The sequence below is a fragment of the Ochotona princeps genome, chromosome 8, assembly GCF_030435755.1.
Source record: "Ochotona princeps isolate mOchPri1 chromosome 8, mOchPri1.hap1, whole genome shotgun sequence".
In the NCBI taxonomy this organism is placed as follows: Eukaryota; Metazoa; Chordata; class Mammalia; order Lagomorpha; family Ochotonidae; genus Ochotona; species Ochotona princeps.
In genome coordinates, this window is record NC_080839.1 from 45,320,939 (window position 1) to 45,344,115 (window position 23,177).

Genomic DNA, 23,177 nt, shown 5'->3' on the forward strand with positions numbered 1-23,177 from the left:
GGAACTCATTTGGGTTTTCCCACAAAGGTGGCAAGGACCCAAGTACCTAAGCTATCTACTGTCTCCCAAGATACACCTGGGCAGGAAGCTGGAATTGGATGCCTAACCAGGCTTGAAGCCAGGGCACCCTGATATTGGATGCAGATTGTCCCAGGCTATATCCTAATGGCTATGACAAATGCTTTAGCATCTGTAATGTTAAATTATTGTTCATGTATTTACACAGTTTGATGTTACAGCTTTTAATACTCTCTTTGAAAAAAATATAGGCAAATATTGATGAAATTTACAGTACACTTGTACATCTTGAGAATTTACCAGAAGATGGACTTCAGTGTGTACTTTGTATTGGACTTCAGTTTGGAAAAGTAGATCACCATGTATTCATGAATAATAAAAATAAGGTAACAACTTCCCTACTATTTTAATATAGTCTGGAGAATATGTAACTGAATCCAGTAATTCTTAGGATCTACAGCTTGTAATTCATCTTTTGAACTGAAACAACACTTAGCATTACATAACTGCTTACACTAGAGTTATATTATTTTAAGATATTTTCTTCCAGACTGTAACAAGATAGGAGATATGACTTTAAGGAAAATAAAACACAATGTAGTACAGAGAGCATTATTTTACTGGGATGCTTAGGGGATTTTGCTCTTAAACTTTTTTTTTACCTTGGCTCAGTTTATGCTTATTTGTAAAATTAAGGTTTATTGCTAGCTATGTCTTTAAGTCACTTCCAACTAAAAGACATATAGTTAGGTCTGTTTATTTTTTTGTGGAAAGAAGTATAAGTAATCATGATTGGACTTCCTTTCTGTATTGTTTTGAAGTTTTATATTTATTTGAAAGGCAAAGTTAGAGCCAGGCACATAGATAGAATCTTACATCTGCTGGTTCACACCCCGGATGTATACAGTGGCTTGGCCAAAACTAGGACCCAGCAGCTTCTTTCAGGTCTCCCTCATGGGTGTAGGGCGTCAGGCATTTGGGTGTCTTCCCCTGCTCTCCCAGTGGGGAGCTGAACTGGAAATAGAGCAACCAGGATTCAAACCAGCACCCGCATTGGATGCCAGTGCCGTGGGTGTTGACTTTACCTGCTGAGCTGTATATCACTGATCCCTGAAGGAAAGACGGTAGGCACGGGTGGTGTATAAGAATTTTGAACCTTTGCTTTTAAAAGCATTCTTTATCCTTGAAATTTTTATAGTTACAAAAAGGTTACAGATTTTGTATGTACAATTTTAAGAGCATAATTATAATACTTCATACTCTACCCTACCCTCCCTCCTGCTTACTTTAAATTTTTTGCAATGACATACTTTCAGGCTTTTTTATGATACAAATATTATATTTGTATTAGGCTTTTTTAATTTTGTAAATATTAGCCTTCGTAGTCACATATCTGGATCCTGAAGTAAAAACTAAAATAAAAAATATATTCAGTTTTCTAAAAAGCCTAAAAAACTTCAATGTGATGAAAATACAAATTTGTTTGTAAAATGCAAACTTAGCATTTTGAGTTTGTTCATGTGTCTGTTCATAGGGATTGAGTACATTCACAGTGTAAAGTCATTGCTCCATCCGTTCCCAAAACTGAACCTTCCTGTCTCAAGTCCTAATTGACTCAAGTTGTCATTGTTTATGAATCTAACTATTGTAGTTACCTCATGTTTGTGTAATTCTAAGTATGCCTTCTAGATTCATTTGTGTTTCAACATCTATCAGAATTTTCCTCCCTTTTTAGACTTAAAATCTATTGCATGCTTGTGCCACATTGTTTTATCCACTTACCTGTTTGTGGACTATTAGATTGCATTTTTTTTCTGTTGTGAATATGGACATGAGTGTAAAAATGTATATTCAAGTTCTATTTTTAATTCTGTGGTACATACAGAAAAGTGAAATTGCTAAATCATTCAGTAATTTTATATAGTAATTTTAAGCTTGTAATTTTTTTAAGAGAATATTCATGCTTTTTTTTTTTTTTTTTTTTTTTTTTTGTCTTTTCCAAAGGCAATTCTTCAGTTAGATAGTCCTGAGTCTGCTCAATCAATGTACAGCTTTCTGAAAGATAATCCACAGAATCTAGGGGACCATGTGTTAACCTGCACATTATCTCCAAAAATAGACTCAACAGAGGTGAGTTTTTTTTGTTTTTGTTCTTTTGTTTGTTTATATTTTGTATTGGCATTTATGCTTTTAGTTTTGTCATATTTTGTTTTAAGAATTATTTATTTGAAAAGTAGAATTACAGAAAAAGGGAGAGTGATGGATCTTGCATCTCCTAATTTAATCCCTAATTAACAACCTTAATGTTGTGGCAAGCCAAAGGTAAGAACACAGAATACCATTCCTGTCTCCCATATGGGTGGCAGCAGCCAAACACTGGAGCCATCTGTGCTGCTTTTCTCAGTGCGTTCACAGGGAGCTGGCTTGGAAGTGGAGCAGCTAGGACTCAAACCAGTGCTCATACAGATGACTGCTTAACACATTGCACCACAACACTGATTAGGAAACTTTTAGCACAGGTTATCTTTTTTGTTAAATTTTTTGTTTTTATATTTGATAATGTGTACATTGTTGATCAGGGAGGGAAGGATCAAGAGTTAGGGAAAAGTAGGTGTGATCATTGTTTCCAAATTTTCTCTCTTATTCCTGTAACTGGAGGAAGAGGGAAGGTAAGGGGAGAAGCCATACTGAGCCTCCCAACCACCCCAGTACTCAGGGATGGGGACCAGTCGCCTGGTATCAACTCAGGGTCCCCAGTGTGGAACATGTTCCGAGAATTGTGCTTAAGTGGTTTCAGTAGTTCTGATATGCTGTAGATCTCTCAAACCTAAGGATGAAGAAATACTTCTAATGTCCATTGGCTGACATAGTCGACGTTAGAGTCTCCATCCACCCAGATATTTGCTTTCATCATTGGCTGGGGTACTTGTCCAGTTTGTTCTGTCCTCCTTCCTCTGCTATGGTGCCAAATGTCCTCTACAGGTCCCAATGGACTGCCATATCCTTCAAGTGAAACTGACCCTGCCGTCCACTACTCCATCTTTTCTACTGAGAAAGCCCAGTTCTGACACATGCACTCCTTGGTCAGACCATCACTCCTGGACATGAGACCTCAGGTGCCCGCATGACCCCACCTGTGCCATTCCCTAAGCGCCATTGTCACCCTGTCCACCTGACTTGGGCCCCACTGGATTCCCCCGCCCCCCAGGACTCACAGACCCAGCAGCCACTGCACAGGTGACCTGTGCAGGTGCCAGGTGATCCGGGTCCTGCCAGACTCCCTGCCCCTGGGGCTCGCAGGCCCAAGGATCTATGCCAGGCTATCTGGGCCCCACTGGGCCCCCTTCCCCCAGTGCTCACGAGCCTGGCACCCACCATGCAGGCAGGCTCAAGGATTCTTTTTTTTTTAAGGACTTACTTATTTTTATTGCAAAGTCAGAAATACAGGAGAGACAGAAATATCTTCCATCCGATAATTCACTCCCCAAGTGGTCGCAACTGCCGGCACTGCACCAATCCGAAGCCAGGACCCAGGAATTTCCTCCAGGTCTTCCATATGGGTGCATGGTCCCAAGGCTTTGGGCCGTCCTGGACTGCTTTGCCAGGCCACAGGCAGGGGAGCTAGATGGGAAGTGGAGCTGTTGGGAGTAGAACCAGAGCCCATATGGGATCCCAGCGCATTCAAGGCTAGGACTTTAGCTGCTAGGCCACTGCGCTGAGCCTTGGCTCAAGGATTCTTAATGCAGTCCATCAGAGAGGTGCCCACAGATTCCTTACTGGTCTCCCTCCCAGTCCCGGATCTTGCACTCTGCAGGTGGTTCTGCATTCTACCTTGACAGGAATTGCCCCCAATCCCAGCACTTGATAACTGATGCTGTGGCTAAGCCCAACCAGCCCGCAGTTACTCTGCCTCACACATGTATTAGTGGATATAGTCAGTTAGCCCAGCCTGGCTCTCCCTCTAACCCAGTTCACATGCAGGCCAAAAGGTGTTATAATTCTGCCTGGCCTGGTCTGCCCCCAGTTCCAGTTCTCATGCTCACAAGTGGGAGCATTGGCCCAGCAGGGAGTCCATATTGCCTCCCTACCAGGCTTGCACCCCTGCCCTCAGGTGTCAAGTGTACTGATGAATGCTACAGCCGTGTCTGTCCTGGTCTGCCTTACCTTGGCATTTGCCGGTAGGTGCTGTAACCTGGCCCATCAAGTTTGCGCCTGATTCCACTTATGTTAGTGGGTGCTACAGCCTAGCTTGGCCAAGCCAGTCCCCAGTCCCAGCCCTAATGTGAACTGGCTGGTGTTCCTGCCCCTCCCGCACCCTGTCCTAGTCTCAGATCTGCCAGTGGATGTTATGCACTGGTCCAACCTGGCCTGGTATGGGCTGCTCCTGGCTTTGGTTCTTGCACTCACCTGCAGGGACTGAGTCCTGACAAAGGGAGCTCCCCAAGCTCCTCTATCAAGTCTCCTCCCAGTGACAGATCTCACACACACTGGTGGGTTCTTGGCCCAGGTTGACTTAGTCTACCTCTTGTCCTGACAGGAATAGTGTCCTTGCCCAACCTGCCCACACCCATTCCAGCTCTTACTGTTGGGTGTTACAGCCCAGCCACATCTGATCCACACCCAGACACAGCTCTCACATGGTTCAACAGGAGCAGAGACCTAGCCTAGCCCACTCTACACCTACTTTTGACTCTCACTGTCTCCAGACCTGGTTCTCTCGCCTCCTGGTTAGTGTTATGGCCCAATCTGACATTATTCATCCCCTGTTCTGACTCACTGGTGGGTACTGTGATCTAGCCTTGCCAGGTAGGCCCCCAGCCCTAGCTTCTATGCGTGCCAGTGAGTGGTATTTGGTGGTAGTTAATGCTACCTACCCGAGCTCAGGTCTCCCACAATTGTTGGTGCTTCAGTCTGACCCTTAAAGGTCCTCCTGTTCCCCTCTCCAATTGCTTGTCTCAGCCCCCTCACTTACCTACAATTACAGTGGCCTTTTCTATGGAAGTCCCTCAGTAGTAATTTCTCACCTGGACATAAACCCTCAAGTCCCGCTTGCTCCCACTGTGCCATTCCCCAGACTCCTTGTAAGCCCACACCTCCAGGTACCCAGAGCGTGCTACATGGGTAGATCAAAAGACCCAAGCCAGCCCAGCCTGGGGCCCATGGCTCAAGTGATCTTTTTTAAGAGGAAAGCCCCGGGATCCCATGTGGGCGCCGGTTCTAATCCCGGCAGCTCCACTTCCCATCCAGCTCCCTGCTTGTGGCCTGGAAAAGCAGTCGAGGACGGCCCAATGCATTGGGACCCTGCACCCGCGTGGGAGACCCGGAAGAGGTTCCAGGTTCCCGGCATCGGATTGGCGCACACCGGCCCGTTGCGGCTCACTTGGGGAGTGAATCATCCGACGGAAGATCTTCCTCTCTGTCTCTCCTCCTCTGTGTATATCTGGCTGTAATAAAATGAATAAATCTTAAAAAAAAAAAAAAGGAAATCTCCCTCGAGGCTGGCATTTTGGCATAGAAATAATGCCACTATCTGTAATGCCAGCATCCTATATGTGTACCAGTTTGGGTTTCAACTACACTGCCTCCACTCCAGCTCCCTGTTCATACGCCTAGGAAAGCAATGGAAGGTGGACCAAATACTTGGCCCCTATGCCCACGTGGGAGAGGTGGATGAGGCTCAAGGCTCCTGGCTCCTGGCATTTTCCTTGCATAGGTGTGGCCTTTGTAACCATTTAAGGGAGTGAACCAGCAGATTGAAAATACCTCTCTCTGTAGTTCTGCATTTCAAATTTTTAAAAAAAAAAGTCTCTTAAAAATGTAAATTTATTAATAAAACCATAACAAAATTGTAGGTATTCCAGGTTTGTTTTTATTCTGTGAAGATAATATGTGCAGAGTTCCAAACTTTAAAGATTTCTGTTTTCGCATGAGTTATTTGATTGTTATCCTGTATGTTCTTCTTAAGTAGCCTTTAAAGAGAAAAATTCTGGAACCCAGTAGTTAAGTAGACACTAAAAACTGCTTGTTTTTACATGTTTCTAGACATACTGTTTTTGTGTTTTCACTAAGAGTGTTTCATAGATAGGTGAAATATATCTAATTCCAGTATATTTGCCTTTAATAAAATGTCAATTATGTTACAGCCTCAAACTGAGAATGACCAAGGACTAGGAAAAGAAAGGTATGTTGGTTTAAGTTTGTTCGTATTTTTTAAGAGTATATATGTTCACGTGAGTTCATGTGTATGTTTTGTTTCTGCATTTCAAGCAGTTACTATAACAAAGTTTGTATCTTACAAGTTTATTTTGTGTATGTGTGAGCTTTTTGTGAGTTTCTTTCACAGTTATGTTTGATATATGGTTTTGTTGCTTTATCAGTCTCATCCAGATATTATACTTTTGTGATTTTTTTTTGTGTTCCAAAAATAATTAAATACAGTAATACTTGTATCTGCTTAAAATTTCACTAAATTAAAACAAAGTGATAACTTTCGTTGTGTATTTTGGTAGTTGTTAAAATCAGTTGTAGTTGGAAGAATTTTTTGTCCAAAAAAAGTTAAATAACAGAAAAGTTAAATAAGAGACTGAAAATTTGTTTTTCAGATCCTACAAATTAGAGGTTTACAGCCTTGTTTTGGCCACATAAAGGACACTCTTTGCCAGTTGTTTTGTTTTGTTTTGATAGATCCCCTCCTTGCCAACACCCTTGTCCCACCAGTTTGTAACTTGCCTTTCACTGTTTTCATTTTAAATTACAGAATGGGATATTTCTCTTCACTTCTATACTAACTGATTCACCAGTGTTTGTCAGCCCATTTTACAAGTTTGAAATAGCAATTTGAATTTGTTTTTAAATGCAGAACTTATTTGATGCATGAATGTGAGATTCCTAAGGAGCATAATGTCTTAATGGATTTTTTTCTAAGTAAATTTTTTTAAGATTTGTTTATTTGAAAGCAAAATTATGCAGACGAAGAGCGGGGCAAGAGAGAGAGAGAGAGAGAACTCCCTAAGTGGCTGTCTTGGCCAGGGTTGTGTCGAACTGAAGCCAGGATCCTGGAACTTCATCTGAGTCTCCTACAGAGGTGGGTCCAGGCACCACCAGGCACTTGGGCCATCTTCCGCTTCATTCCGGGGCCATTAGCGGAGCCAGTTGGAAGTAGATTGGAAATGGAACAGCTGAAACTCGAATGAGTACCATCATAGGATGCCAATTATGTACTACACCACAGTGCCACCCCTAATAAATGTTTCTTAAAGAGTCACGCTGGTTTAGATAATAAAAAATTATTGTTAATACTTTGGTAACTCTATCAAAACAGGTTTGCAATTGCATTCATTTCTCCAAAACATCATACCAGCTGTCATGTTTGTTACTACAGCCTATTTAGCGTTTCATAAATAACAATACCTCTTAGGTTATGTAAGGTTAGAGGTCATGTTCAGAGCCAGAAATCCACACAGAATAGAGTTTAGCTTAAAATGAGTTTTATTGGGAATGTTCCTGGGCGAGGTTCACCGGTCTGGTAGGCAGCGGCCCAGGGAAGTCGTGTCCAGAGGACATTATGGGATTGTTCTTCATTAGGGGGCTGTGGAAGTGGGGGTTGGGGGAACAAGAGAATGTGCCTTCGAGATTGTCAGAGGCTCCCTTTGATCCTGGTGGATCCATATGTCGCTGCTGGACTGCTGGCTGAGGAGGAAGCTGCTTTCTCCTGGTGTGGCCTTACCAGGCACCCTTCTCAGCCTCCTCCTAGGCCATCCCTCACCCACCCTGGCTGGGCCTTACTGGGTAGTGCAGACAGACTTACAACTTAGCTGTAACTACTGCTGCTGAGTAAGTATGCTCTTCCTAAAATTCAGCTTATCTATTTTATTGAGTTCTGCAAGTAAACCGTTATCTATTTGAGAGATAGAAACAGAAGAGCTCCCATCCACGGGTCAGTTAAAACTCCCAAATGCCTACAGCAGCCAAGGCCCAGCTGAAGCCAGTAGCTGGGAACATAGTCCAGGGCTGCTCTTCAGTTGAACTCTCACCACTGCTTCCCAGGGTCTGTATGGAGCCAGCAGCCAGAGACAGGTATGCAGCTTAGGGACTCAACATGAGAAGTGGATAACCACTGGGCTATGCCTCTTGTGCTTTTACATTTTTTTTTTTATTGGAAAGACAAGGGAAGAGGGGCAGAGAGTGAGGGAGAGAGATCTTGTACATTTTTCCACCTGCCAAGTCACTTCCCAGGTCTTACAACAGCCAGAACAGAATCTGGTTTTTCTGTCCATATAGAAGTCTTTATAGCCAAAATTGTGAAGCCTTTAGGGTTAATATTTAGTTCAGTAATGAATTTGATATTCATTATGGGAAGTGAATTTTGCTATTTAAAAACAAAAGTTTACTATTAAAAAGAGCATTTACATAACTGTTGCAAGAGTAATTGCCAGAACTGTTTGTCATTTGCTTGACAACAAATTTATTTTGCATATTGTTAAGGTTTTGGAACACTAAAATTAGTTTTTGATATTTGACTATAAAAGAGTGTAAATTGTTGAAATAACCTCTTTAGCTTACGGTTAATAGACTCTGAATCGACCGAGGTCTGTGATTGCTAAGTATTCAGTGTAAATGATGCATGTACAAATTTTGATTGAGACTTATTTCTCTGTTCTGATAGGAAATTTTTCTTTGGAAACTAAACTCACGGTCTTTGATGGAAGTGATGGATTTTCAGTTCTTTGACCATCCTGATGGTGCAGCACTTTTTTTAAATTTCTAAAATACAATTAACATCTCAGGACACAAATACATAGTATGCTGCTTTGTTAACTAAAGGATATTTGGCCACCCTTTATGAAGTATGTTATAGGGAATGGCTTATACCTTTTTTGGAAAACAGGAACAAAGTTGTTACTCTTTACTATAAGGTGTTTATGATTTAATCGCCTTCTAGGTATCTGTCTCTAACCTGTTTTCTAGTGTAATTTTGTGGATGTGTTTGTTAACTTTGTGTTGAGGGAATGCTAGATATTATTTTCAGAAGCTAAGATTTTACTTAAGATAGTCTCTGATCCATATGAACCATTCTGATCCATATGAACAAAAATGGTTCATTCTGTCTTTGCCTCATTCAAAGTAATGAAATCACAAAATTATACCCATTTGTTCTCTTTCGATTTGAGTAATATTTGATAAGATCAGTCCACTCGGCACGATTCTTGGGAAGTTAAAAGCTGATGCATTTCACATCTTAAAAAATTATATGTGTTCATGGCTAGCATTGTACCTAGTAGATTAAGCCTGTGCTTGCGGTGCCAGCATCTCATATGGTGCCAGTTCAAATCCCAGCTGCTTCACTTTTGATCTAGCTCACCGCTAAATGCATCTGGGAAAGCAGTGGAAGATGGCCCAAGTCCTTGGTCCCTGCAACTATATTGGAAACTTGGAAGAAGCTCCAGGCTCCTGGCTTTGGTTGTCTGCAACTGTGGTAGTTGCAACCATTTGAGGAGTGAATCAACAGAATGAAAGATATCTTTCTGTGTCTTTTTCTTTCTGTGAATATGCCTTTCAAACAAAAAGAAATCTTAAGAAAACAGGGATATAATTAAGAGTATGACTTTTTCCTCCTGCCAATTTCTGTAAATTTTTTTTAATCTCACTTAAAAGGCAAATTTCATTGCATGGATCATTTATTATACAACTATAAAAAAAATTTACTGCTTTAATTACAACTTTTGAGAGGGTAAGACTATATAACTTGAAGTATCTCAGATTCACATCCAGCCTTGTGATATTTGGCAGCTTGAACACAGTAAGAAACAAATAACTTGAGTAAAATGGGTATATAGTTGTCATAGTTTAGCCACTCTTTGCTTTATGAGAGAATTCTTCACTGAGGTAGAATATTTCTTAAATTTTTGTGCTCTTTACGTTTTTACACAAAACTTCTTAACCATTTTACTGCTGTTTGGCTGGGTGCATCAGGAATTCTTTGCCATTGGCATTAGTAGGATTGTTTAAAAATGGTTGAATTCTCATCATAGTTTGATTTCGTGTGTGTGTGTTTGTTTTTAAATACTTTCAGCCCTGATTTGAGAAACAGTCCAGTTAATGAAACTGAGGTACAGACAGCGACTGATTTCAACTCAGTTCAGCCTAATGAGGTTGATGAAGAAAACACTCTTAGGAAACAAGCAGAAACTTTGGTACAGCAAGAAGAGCCTTACGAGGAAGATCCTGGAAAAGCACTCTGTGATTTTGACTTTTCTCTTAAGACATTGGAAGATGAAAATCAAGAAGAGGAGATCAAAGTAGAAATTCCTCTTTTCACACCCACTCCTACTAGTATTGCACTGCTAACTGAAAATTTAGAGAAGTCTGCTTTAAATAAGCAGGTCTCTTCCAGCGACTCTGAGAAAGACCAGGTGGAAATTAATGCTGAAACAGAATTATCAGCATGTGACAGTGCATTTATGGAAGAAAGGAACATCAAAGACATTTTAGAAGAATCTCCATCTGAAGCAGATTTCTTTTCGGGAGTTACACAATCTGTCGTAGAAACTGTAGCTGAAGTGGACAAACAAACAGTTTCAGAAATAATGCCAGCTGCTTGTGTTGTGACTTTAGTACCAAGAGTTTCCTCTGGTGATGAGAAGGCAGTGAGTAAAAAGGGTAATTCTGAAGAAACTAACACTGATGAGAATGAAAACACTGACCTTACTACCAAGGAAACCAGAATAGATCTACAAGCAGGAACAGAAGAGGCTGAAAAGAATGACATTAAGATGGTTGCAGAAAAATTGGAAAAGATTATGGCAGCCGTGACAGAGAAACCTGCAGAAATCACTCTAGTTAAGGCATACCCAAATAAAGCATTGGGACAGACCAATAAGCCTGATGAAACTAGTAAAACTAGTGTGTTGGCTGTATCACAAGTACCCAGCAGTAAATCAGGCATCAAGGCTACAATGATTTCTACTCCTAAGGCAAAAGCTGCTTCCAAAACTGAAAATCAGAAGAGTTTTTTTAAATCTGTGCTCAGAGATCAAGTAAATTCTGAAAAGAAACTTGGATTCAAGGAATTTGGTCTGTTGAAACCTACAAGTGCCTGGTCAGGCTTGGCAGAAAGCAGCAGTAAATTCAAACCTATTCAAAGTGGCATTATCAGAGGCGCCAGTGGAAGGATCACAGCTTTGCAAGGCAAAGATTCTAAACAGTCTCAGGAAGCAGAGGCTAGATCTTCCGGCATGAAATGGGATAACTGCAACAATAAGGTGAGGAGAAGAGGAAGACTGGTTCCCTGTGTTTCAGTGTTAAGCTCTTGTTGCTGTGAAGTAGGAGATGTAATCTTGTTTGATGTTTTCGTCTGCTCACCCCATGCTCCAGTGTCCTTTCCTTTAAAAATTTCATTGATTTAATCCAGTAACCTTTTATAATATGAAATGGTTTTTAAAAGCATTCCTACATAGATGTTAATTGGAAATAGGCTTATGCGAAAAAGTCTACAGTGAATCTCCCTAGGGTGATTTAGCAATTTGCTTCTGAATCCGAAATGATTTCCTCTTTTAAACTGATGCTTTGTCAGGTCACTGGTTACCCTATTTAGACATGGATATTGGGAAACTCAGAAAAACTGAATTTAACTCCAGCTTTTAGAGATGCTTATCCTGTTCAGTGACTGTTGACTTAGTTTTGTGTGGTTTTTAAATACTTGCATAATTGACTATACTTCAATAATGCTTTCTGTAAGTTCATATTTTGAGCATCATCGTCTGGTGTGAATTCTGTTTTTCTGTATTATTTAATATTTCAAACTTTAGCTGAACAAAACACTAAGAATTCTAAAAGCGCTACTGGTAGAAGTTCCAAATTTAACGAGATAAAAAAAAAAATCCACTAACATTAACCTTTCATATCATCTCTCCATAGCAGAATTTGTCTTATAACTTACACCTACTTCATAATAATATTGATGTTTAGGGAGGGAGTAAGATCTATAGAACAACAGAATGGAATGGGATGTACGAATTTTGACTATACTACTAATCCTACCATGAATTCACTTTTTCACCTTGAGCTAGAATAAACTCTTAGTTGATAATTGACAATATGCTGAATGTAAAGGAGCCCCACTAGGAACTTATTTTCTGTATCATAGACACTGCATTTCAAATTAGGTTTTTTTCTTTTAGTTATATAACATTAAATTTTAATAATTTTATGTGACTTTCTCAAGATTTAAACTTTAGTTGCTTGGCATTTCGTGGCTTAAAATGTAAGTAAGTGTAAATCAGTAAAACAATCTATTCGGGTATTTGCTTGGTAACTATTTTGGGAGTACTGTTAATTTCCAGTAAATTTCCTAGGACACTTGATATTTAACAGTACATTCTTTGTGTTTTATTGTTTGACAGATGCTTTAAATGAAGTACTTTGTGCATTATAGTTCAAAACTCACTTAGCATTCATTAGGAGTTATAATCCTCACTGACATCAGTTAAAAGTAGGAATAGATTGATTTTGTTAGGATTTTACTGTTGACATATATGAATTGTAATTAATTCATTTGTAGAGCTTTAAAAAAACATAACCCTGATTTGGATGTTTAGTAAATTTCTTTGCACTAAAATTTTCCCAAATGACATGTATCCACATTTACTGTGATTGATTGGAGCTAGCCAGTCAGACATTACATGTTTACAACCTGATTGTTAACTTTCTAACAGGAACCATTATTTTCATTTAATTTGGATGAATATGTGACTGTGGATGAGGTTATAGAAGAAGTGAATCCTCAAGCCAAACAAAATCCATTAAAAGGAAAAAAGAAGGAAACTCTTAAAAATGTTCCTGATCTTAACTTGAAGAAGAAGAAGGGAAAGACTGCTGGCCCTCATGGTGTCGAGGGAGAATTATCCTTTGTAACATTGGATGAGATTGGGGAAGAGGAAGATGCAAGTGCACATCTTGCACAAGCTCTCGTCACTGTAGATGAAGTAATTGATGAAGAAGAATTAAACATGGAAGAAATGGTAAAAAATTCGAATTCACTTCTTACATTAGATGAATTAATTGACCAAGATGATTGCATTTCCCATAGTGAGCCTAAAGATGTTACTGTTCTGTCAATGGCTGAAGAACAGGATCTGCTCAAACAGGAACGCTTGGTAACTGTGGATGAAATTGGAGAAGTGGAAGAACTACCTTTAAATGAGTCGACAAACCTAACTTTCGCTACTTTAAATACTAAAGGAGATGAAGCGAGTAATGTAAGGGAGTCCATGGGGTTCATTTCTTCACAGATGCCTGAAGACCCTTCTGCTCTGGTTACTGTAGATGAAATACAGGACGATAGCAGTGACTTACATTTAGTGACTTTGGATGAAGTAACTGAAGAGGATGAGGACTCACTTGCTGATTTTAACAACCTTAAAGAAGAGCTTAATTTTGTTACTGTTGATGAAGTTGGAGAGGAGGAAGATGGAGATGGTGATTTAAAAGTAGAGTTAGCACAAAGCAAAAGTGACTGTCCCACAGATAAAAGGGGAGATGGAAAGAGAAGAGCTGTGGACACAAAGAAGACAAAACTTGAAGCCTTGTCCGCAGTGGATGCAGCAAATGAAAATGTCATGGAAGAAGATCTGAAAGTGATGATTGAAAGACACCTAGCAGGTAGATATTGGGAATGATAGCTTTTTTGTTTTCTGAAAAGATTGCATTTAAAATTAATTTTAAAATATATGCTTTAAGGGCAGGTGTTGTAGCACAGCAAGTTAAGCCACTGTTTGGGATTCCTGTGTCGCGTATTGGAGTGCTGGTTTGAGTCCCAACCCCTCCACTTCTTGTCTTATTTCCATATAAGGCACTTAAGATGCAGTAGATAATGACTCAGCTGGTTGTATCCCTGCCACCCATAGGGAGACTCAGGTGGAGTTCCTGATTCTTGGCTGTGATCTGGCCCAAATCTAGCCATTTCAGACATTTAGAGTATGAATTGGACAGTGAAAGTTTGAGCTGATTTTTTTTTCATTCTGCCTTTTAAGTCTATGAAAACAAATGTACATTTAAACATAAATTTATGTGATGGTGTTGCCATTAATTTTGCACTTTACTAATGTTCCAAGGCAACAGACAATATTAACTATTAATGCAGGGGAACCTTAGCAAGTTCATGGCAAATGCAATTATTAATTTTTTTTACTGCAAAGGACTTAAAATTCACTCATACAAGGAATTTATATATGAATTTTAGCCATAGGTTTTTCTGCTTGGGCTTTTGGTTTTGTTTGTTTGTTTGTTTTTAATTATAAAGGCAGATTTTTTTTTATTAATTATTTTGCATTATGTGACAGTTTCATAGGCTCTGGGAATCCCCCCACCCCTCCCCCTCCCCTCCCCCTGGTGGATTCCTCCACCTTGATGCAGTATTACAGTTCAAATTCAATCAAGATTCTTTCCTTGCAAACATATACCAAGCATAGAGTCCAGCTACTTATTGTCCAGATGGGTTGAACAGTTTCTTGGGGAGACCATTTCTGGTCCGAAGTTAGAGCTGGTAGAATATCATCCCAGTCAATTCAGAGTCTCAGTATAACATCAACAGCAATTTGCATTATTATGGAATTGACATGGTTTTGAGTAACCAGTATGTTAAAAAAAAAAAAAAAAAAGCAAGTCCTAACCACAACCTATGATTAGCTCATTGACATTTCAATTTTAGTTTATATACAGGACCGGCTGCTATATACCTTAAAATGGCTATAAGGTACCATTCAGCTGTCTCGTGTCTATTTCATTTTAGTATTTAGCCATTTGTTGTGTTGAAGTCTAATTTTGCTGATCTTGGCAGATTTTAGGATAATCTAGACTGGCTTGTAACTCTAATAAGACATTTGTCGACATTTAAGGTGCAGAACATTTTTTTTGGCGGGGGGTGTGCAGGAAAATCCTCAACACCATGGTGAGGAGTAACTAATCTTTGTGTCCCACCCAGCGAGGCATGAGCCAGTCCACGCCAGCTATAAAGGCAGATTTATAGAGGGAGGGAAAAGCAAAGACTTTCCATCCACTGGTTCACTCCCCAGATGGCCACAATGACTGAAGTTGGGCCAAGCCGAAGCCAGAAGTCAAGGGTTTCTTCTAGGTCTCCCATGCAAGTTCAGGGTCCCATGGCTTTGGGGCCTTCTCCACTGCTTTCCCAGACCATAGCAAGGAGCTGGATGGGAAGTGGAGTAGCCAGGACTTGAACAAGCCCCCATATGGGATCCTGATGATTGAAGGGGAAGGATTAGCCAATTGAGCTATTGCACCAGGCCTTTAAATCAGCAGACAGATATTTATACCAGGTTGCCTTCCAGTTTTTGTTTACATTTAAGATTTAGAATAATTCAAAAAGGTATATTTTCCTTTATTTTGAATTACTTATTTTGAAATAGAGATATAGTTCCCATTTTCTGGTTCATAACCCCAAGATGCCCACAGCAACCAACACTATACTGAGTATCCACCCAAGTGGTCTGTGGTGTGTTACAGGTTTTTTCTTTCTTTTTTTTAAGGTTGATTTATTTTCATCTGAAAGGTAGATATACCACATTTTCTTTATAACGTTCATCTGGTAATGGACACCATGATCAGTTCCTTTAAAATTTACCACATGTGGGCCTGGTACTGGTATCCCATATGGGCGCTGGTTTGTGTCTTGACTGCTTTACTTCTCATTCAACTCCCTGCTTATGGTCTGGGAAAGCAGTTGAAGATAGCCCAAAGCCTTGGGACCCTGCACCCACAAGGGAGACCCTGAAGAAGTTCCTGGCTTCTGACTTCGGATCAATTCAGCTCTGGTTATTGTGGCCATCTGGGGAGCGAACCAACAGAATGAAGATCTTTCTTTCTCTTTGTCTCTCCACAAATATGTTCTGCGTTTTCAACAGAAATAAGTCTTTTTGGGCCTGGCGCTGTGGCCTAGCAGCTAAAGTCCTTGCCTTAAACACACTGGGATCCCATATGGGCGCTGGTTCTGATCTCGGCAGCCCCGCTTCCCGTCCAGCTCCCTGCTTGTGGCCTGGGAAAGCAGTCCAGGACAGCCCAAAACCTTGGGACCCTGCACCCATGTAGGAGACCTGGAGGAAGTTCTTGGTTCCCGGCTTCGGATTGGCACAGCACTGGCCATTGCGGTCACTTGGGGAGTGAATCATTGGATGGAAGATCTTCCTCTCTGTCTCTCCTCTTCTCTGTATATCTGACATTCCAGTAAAAATAAAATAAATCTTAAAAAAAAGAGAAAGAAAAGTCTTTTTGAAACTTGATGAGGGTGGAATGGTCAACTAAATTAGGGTCTTTTTTTTTCTTTTTTTGTTTGTTTTAAGGCTTACTATCTTTAAAGAGAGAGTCACAGAGAGAGAAGAAAACAGAAAGAGGTTTTCATCTACTGGTTCACTCCCCAAATGGCCACAATGACCAGAGAGCTGAGCTGAGTTGATGTGAAGCCAGGCGCCAGGAGTCTCTTCCATATCTCCTACGTGCATGCAAGGTGCAAGAACTTGAGCCATCCTCCAAAGCTTTATCATAAGCTGCTAGATAGGAAGGGAGCAACCAGGACAAGGACTGGTGCCCATTATTGGATGCTGGTGCTTGCGGGTAGAGGATTAGTATGTTGAGCCGCAGCGCCAACCTTGGGACATGGATGTCTCAAACCCTAGGCCTAATGTGAAATTTTAAAATGATTTTTTTTTTTTTTGAAAGTGAAAGAGGGATAAATCTTCCACTGAAGTAGAACTGGGACTCAAGCCCAGATACCCGAGTGTGGGGTGCGTCATCCCAAGCTGTGTCTTAACTAATATGCCAAATGCCTGTCTCCTGGGTATTGTTTGTAAAAACATGAGGTATTCCTATTACTATCTAGATAGTTTAAATATGGTAACATAGCACTTAAGGAGACTTTGTTTTTCAAGCTAAGGCACCAACCAAAAGAACCAGAATTGTGAAAGCACCATCATCAGACAAAGCTGCTGGGGTGGACGCAGGCACAGTTGAAGAGGCCTTTCAAATTGATGGAGGTAAGCCAAGTTTGTGGGAGTATGGAGCATGGAATGTTTCAAAGATCTACCATCTGAGAAGAAAAATACAAAAGTAGTGAGGTTGGGGAGTGGGAAAGGGGTATAAAATTTTTATTTTGTTTTGTTTGAAAGTCAGAAACCTGTCTTCCATTTGTTTCTCTGAATGTCTCACCCTAATAAAATTTTTATAATTATGAAGCACTAGTATTAGATTATGACGGATTGGTGGAAATGGTGTATGAAATGGTGGTCTGATCACATTACAGCATCAGGTGGAAACCACTTATTTACTCTTGTTTATTGAGCAGGTTCCTGCTTTGTGGATGCTTCAAGCATCCAGTCAATGAATTATGCAAGGTATCTTAATAGTATTAATAAAACTTAAGTTGGAACAAATAAGTAAATCTGTTACGGGTGAATACTTAAGACACTCAAGAAATGTTTGTCACTGTGTTCAATATATTAGATATTGTCCATGACAAAATGCTAAAAAAGTACAAGAAAGAAAAGCAGGGTGGGATCTCAGTTTATTGACTTAGAGTGGTAAAGCAAAAAATCAACCACTCCAAATAACACTACAGGGGTATCCCATTCTCTTTGAGGCACAGTTTTTGTCCATTTGATTTTCTTTATTTATAAGGTTTACTTATCCCTTTTAAAGGGTTAAATAGAGACAGACACATCTTCCATTCACTGGTTCACTTCCCGAATGACTGCAGTGGCCAGGGTTGGGCCAGATAGAAGCCAAGAATGTCATTCACATGTTCCGCATCCTCTGCTGCTTTTCTCAGGCCATTGACAGTGAGCTGTAACAGAAGTAGAGCTGCTGGGACACAAAGTATGTTAATGTCGTATATGGCAGGTTTACCTGCTACACTACAAGGCCAGCCCCTCCTGTTTCCTTTTCTAAGAGAAAAACTAAACTGTGATTCTGTCCAAATAATTCATTGAACTTAATCTCATCTGGGCCCTTAGGACTGTTCCACAGTTGGAGGGCTTTTCTGTCTTTCCTTTGTTATTCTAACTATACTTTTTATATGTTGGTGTCACCTAGTTCATTTCTCATTTGGATGACCTATCAGAGCAAATGTATGATTTTTTTGTTGTTGTTGCCAGCCAACTTCAATTTTATTTATGTTGCCTCCTTTTGTGCACTCATAAAATCCTACCCAATTTTCCCCCTCAGGACACAAAGATTGTGGCACAAAGATTGAGTTGCCATTTTCAGTCCCAGCATCAGATACCATAGCCTTGGTTATTACTTACCTTTTGTTTTCTCTATTGATAAAAATGCTCTTTTTAATCTCTCATGGAATAGAAGCTAAAATAATGATACATATGTTTAAAAAATTGTATCTGCTTTTGTCCTTCTCCCCTAATCTCCACTCTTAATGACAAAGTCTGTAATTTTTTTCACCTCCTTAAAAAAATGAAATGACTTTAGTTGATGAAGAATCTGAATTAAAGGATTTGGAACCAGAGGAAAAACGCAAGAAAATTGAAGACTCTTTAGGCAGATCAGTGGCATCTGATATCCCTGAAGGTAAAGTGAAACTGACATTTTTTTCCTTATTCCTATGAAGTAAAAATTCTACATCATAGTATCTAGATACTACATATAGATAAATAATTCTCACCTAAAGTGTTGTTTTCAAATGGATACTTGCAGGCTTTACTCACTGACATTTATGAACTCAGCTTTTTTGTTTCATTTTATCTATCAAGATATTTTTATTATGTTCTTGAATTTTGGAACTTGTACCCACCTACCACACACATACTCCTTTTTTGTGTGTTTTGGCTGCTCTAATGGATATGGAGTTATACTTACTTAGAAATAAATTCTGCTTAAGCAGAACATGCTAAAAATTTGGCTAGCAAATTTTGTTCTAGCTTACTCCTTAAGCAGTCAGCTGCCTGTTATGGTGCTGCTTCTCTCTCTTGTGTTTTACCTGGGATTCATAAGAGGTTTATTCCAGACTCACATTCTTATCCTGTGCATTGCTGTTCTGAAGCATAACTGAAGAATTCTGTATCATCCAATCTATTTAGCCTGCAGTATGTCATTACAATGGCATTCTGACCTTCCCTTTGGCTCTATGGAATTTGTTAGATGTGATGATATATGATTTGTGATTAAAATTTTTTAATCTCTGCATCTTTTAGCAGTTGTACTATGATTGCATGTAAGTGTACACTATAATTAATATGGTTGTCCTGTTTGAAAAAATTAATAAGAATCAATTAACAATTTTTGTTCTTTCTCTTGCATTTCAATTTGTATCTTCTAGATTTAGACTTCCTTGTACCGAAGGCTGGATTCTTCTGTCCAATTTGTTCGCTTTTCTACTCAGGTGAAAAGGCAATGACAAATCATTGCAAGAGCACACGTCATAAACTAAATACAGAGGTACCTTTTATTATTATTATTATTCTTATTCTTCTTAAGACATATTCTTCAGGTCCTAATGTCTTGTGGCTGAACTGTTAAAGTATCTACCCAAATGTACCCAAATCTATCTAAAATGTCTAGGTTTGGGAGAACTTTTGGATAATTATGTTAGTTTATTCTTATTAAATCTAAAATCCTGTTTTTGTCCTTCACTGTACCTTGCCACTACTCCCTAATCCTGGTTCCTTTTCTGTGGACAGTTTTTGCCAGAGTAGATGCTGCAGACCAGTAATCTCATGACATTCCATCAAAGTGTGGGAAACTTACTCTGATGCTGTTTTATAAAGTCATGTACATATTACCATATTAGAGTCTGCAAGTTATTTAGTTTTCTGCTTGTTTATATATAACCCACTTTCCCAAACCAAACCAAACCTGTCACTCCCCGCTTTTTTGATGAAGGCATGTATGTCTTTAGAAAGTCCTGCTATGGAGACTATTAGCAGTCACCAGTTATTACGCTGTTATTTGCTGGGATTTGCTTAATATCCTCATCAGTTTTACTAGGCAGATGCCGTCATTCCAATTCAAGATGAGGAAACAGACTTAAGGAGACTGAGTGTAACACAGGCTCAGATAGCTAGTGTCAGTCCTAGTGTTTGAACCCACCTCTGTTTTACTCTAGGCTCAAGTTTTAGACATTATGCTATGACACCTGTACCCTTAATTTATCATACAATTTTGCCATTTAAAACCTTTCTGTAGTACCTTTATGCAGCACTCACAGTAATATCCAGGTTTTTTTAGTCTGTTGAGTCTGTTCTTTTCTACTTCTCTGAAACTGCATTTTTTTTCTCACTATATTCTAGTGTTTCTAGTTCTCTTTGTTCTTTTTTTTTTTTTACATGAAAGGCCTCTTGCTATCTTTACCCCTTTATATTGTTAGTCCATTGCCCTCTCCTAATCCTACTTGCATGGCCAGTTCTTCTCTTTGATATAGACTCAAATCTCAGTTCCCCAGAAAGGCCTTTGCTTGACAAACACAGAGGGAGGAGTAGAACACCCTCTTTTGTCCCCTAAGAATATTCTCAGTCAGTTACCTTCTAATCTTAGAGTACTTACTACTGCCCAGAATTATCTTGTTTGGTTGTTTTTGTTTCTCCTTCCCCAGTAGAATAAGAGCTTCATGGTGTAAGCTGTGTGTTACCTATCTTGTTGACTACTGAGTCTTCAAGGTCCAGATGTAATGCCTTGACATATTATAAATATTAAATGATTGATGAATGAAAGAAATTAGTTAATCTAAAATACCATGTTTCTAATTTTTATTTTGTGATATTGTCCTTTTAATGGCAAATACCTTAAAATTCATAAAATGGGTTTGTACTTATTAAAAAAAACTTCTAATAAGTATTTTATGTTATAAATTGCCTCTAACAGAAATTCATGGCCAAGCAAAGAAAAGAAAAGGAGCAGAGTGAGGCTGAAGAAAGAAGCTCTAGGTGATGGGGGCAGAAAAGGGAAAAAATCTGTTAGAAATTTGTTTAGGGTCCAGTTGATTTGTGTATTTTTGTTATCACTTAATTTGTAATTTTTGTTTAAGAAGCGAATATTCATGTTGTACAAATTTCTGATTACGCTTAATGTAGAGACTGATGGGGAAAGTATGATGGGTTTGATTTTTATATCAAATCATCAGGCATGGAGAAATATCTTTTAGAAGTGTTAAAATAAATGTTCCTACTGTATATTTAAAATAAGTCTTGTGGCTGATTTATTGAGGACTTACTTGACTGATTGTAGACAAGATTCTTCTTTAACCTCTGTAATTTGGGTTCTGTAGGGATTCTTCGTGTATTGCTGAAAATCAAAGCAGACAGTGTTATAATCTGCTCTAACTGGGTGCAGGTCAAATTTCCTAAAGCTCACGTTTTAACATTAGGACGCCTCATATTTGACCGTAAGTTTCAGTAAAGCGTTGTTTGATGATTTTCAAGAAGAAAACTTTTCTGTTCCTGATAACATCTCTTGTTTCTGCCAGGATCTTTTAAAAATAGAATCTAAGGGTGCATTTACAGAGCACCCTTAACTTCCTCTGGACCATCCCCTGTTGTTTTTTAAACCATTAGAATCACTACATAATATGTAAGAAGTTGTAAAGGTACAAAAGAGTGATTCAGTGAGTTATTAGGAAGACATGGCCCAGTGGGGCTGTACTATAGATGAAAGTCTGTTGGTTTTTAATTGTCTTAGTATTTGATTCCAAGATTAGAGTACACCAGTTGATAATAGAAAGAAGGTGGAGTGAGAAAACATAACCAGAAAGACAATTTTTTAAGTATTTAATTCAGAAGATCTAGTTACCTCACACTTAAAAAATAGAGTAAAAAATATAAAACTTTACTTTGTTGCCACCCAACAACTCACTGCACACTTCAATTTAGATTTAGTCAAAATTTAAGCAAAATGTCAAAATGCAACAGGCAGCTTATTAGCAGGTGGGGTTGGGGGGTAAGTGACTTTTGGGTGCCGAAAGTCTGTTGGAATTAAAACCATATTGGTTGGGCTCGGCAGCGTGGTTTAGTGGCTAAGGTCCTCGCCTTGATCCCATATGGCCGCTGGTTCTAATCCCAGCAGCTCCACTTCCTCTCTCTCTCTCCTCCCCTCAGTACATCTGACTTTGTAATAAAAATAAAATAAATCTTTAAAAAAAAAAAGTATTGGTTGAAGGAGATAATGAGAGGGAGGGGAACTATTCCACGATCAAGAATAAGGTGCCAGAAAGATAAAGCAGTGAAGTCAGGGACAAATACTGTTTTTAAAGAATGTTTTACTTCTGAGCTTGCTTCTGGAACACTTGCAGTTAGGGAATTACGAGCATCTTAATCTTGCTCGCCTCAACTTTGAAGTCTTCAGACCAAATTTTAAACTCTACACTTGATCTTAGCCAAAAGACCAAGAAGCGATAAAATTTTAAACTTAAACTTACTTCCTTCTAATTATCCAGAAAAGCATTATTTTTACTTTTAAAATTGTGATTCTAAGAACAAAGGAAACTGAAAGGATGAAATTGGAAGGAGTATTTTATCCTACTAACCAATGTTGATGGGGAGCTACGTCAAAAATCATTTGATGGGGCCTGGAGGCGTGGCCTAGCAGCTAAGGTCTTCACCTTGAACGTGCCAGGATCCCATATGGGCGCCGGTTCTAATCCCAGCAGCTCCACTTCCCGTCCAGCTCCCTGCTTGTGGCCTGGGAAAGCAGTCGAGGACGGCCCAATGCATTGGGACCCTGCACCCATGTGGGAGGTCTGGAAGAGGTTCCTGGCTCCTGGCTTTGGATCTGTGCAGCACCAGCCGTTGCAGCCCTTTGGGGAGTGAATCATTAGACGGAAGATCTTCCTTTCTCCTCCTCTCTGTATATCTGACTTTGTAATAAAATAAAAATAAATCTTTAAGGAAAAAAAAAACCATTTGATGGGCCCAGCACCGTGGCCTAGCTGTTGAAGTCCTTGCCTTGAAAGCGCTGGTTCTGATCCCGGCAGCCCTGCTTCCCATCCAGCTCCCTGCTTGTGGTCCGGGAAAGCAGTCGAGGATAGCCCAAAGCCTTGGGACCCTGCAACCGCGTGGGAGGCCTGGAAGAGGATCTGGGCTCCTGCCTTCGGATTGGCGCAGCACCGGCCATTGCAATTGCTTGGGGAGTGAATCATCGGACAGAGGATATTT

At 39.6% G+C, this 23,177-nt stretch overlaps 1 protein-coding gene across 3 annotated transcripts in view; it reads left to right on the forward strand.

The window, feature by feature from the left end:
- ZNF638 (zinc finger protein 638) overlaps positions 1 to 21,696 on the forward strand; it is a 125,412-nt gene extending 103,716 nt beyond the window's left edge. For 2 of the 3 annotated variants that reach the window (XM_058667947.1, XM_058667948.1), the window contains 8 exons: positions 270 to 404; positions 2,023 to 2,148; positions 6,162 to 6,199; positions 10,091 to 11,279; positions 12,732 to 13,677; positions 18,505 to 18,603; positions 19,352 to 19,470; positions 20,893 to 21,696. In XM_058667947.1, coding sequence (XP_058523930.1) covers positions 270 to 404; positions 2,023 to 2,148; positions 6,162 to 6,199; positions 10,091 to 11,279; positions 12,732 to 13,677; positions 18,505 to 18,603; positions 19,352 to 19,470; positions 20,893 to 20,958 — 2,718 coding nt within the window. In that variant the 3' untranslated portion in view covers positions 20,959 to 21,696. Of the gene's footprint in view, positions 1 to 269; positions 405 to 2,022; positions 2,149 to 6,161; positions 6,200 to 10,090; positions 11,280 to 12,731; positions 13,678 to 16,955; positions 17,061 to 18,504; positions 18,604 to 19,351; positions 19,471 to 20,892 lie in introns of all 3 variants that reach the window. The other variant, XM_058667946.1, reaches the window with a different exon arrangement.
- The last annotated feature ends 1,481 nt before the right edge of the window (positions 21,697 to 23,177 follow it).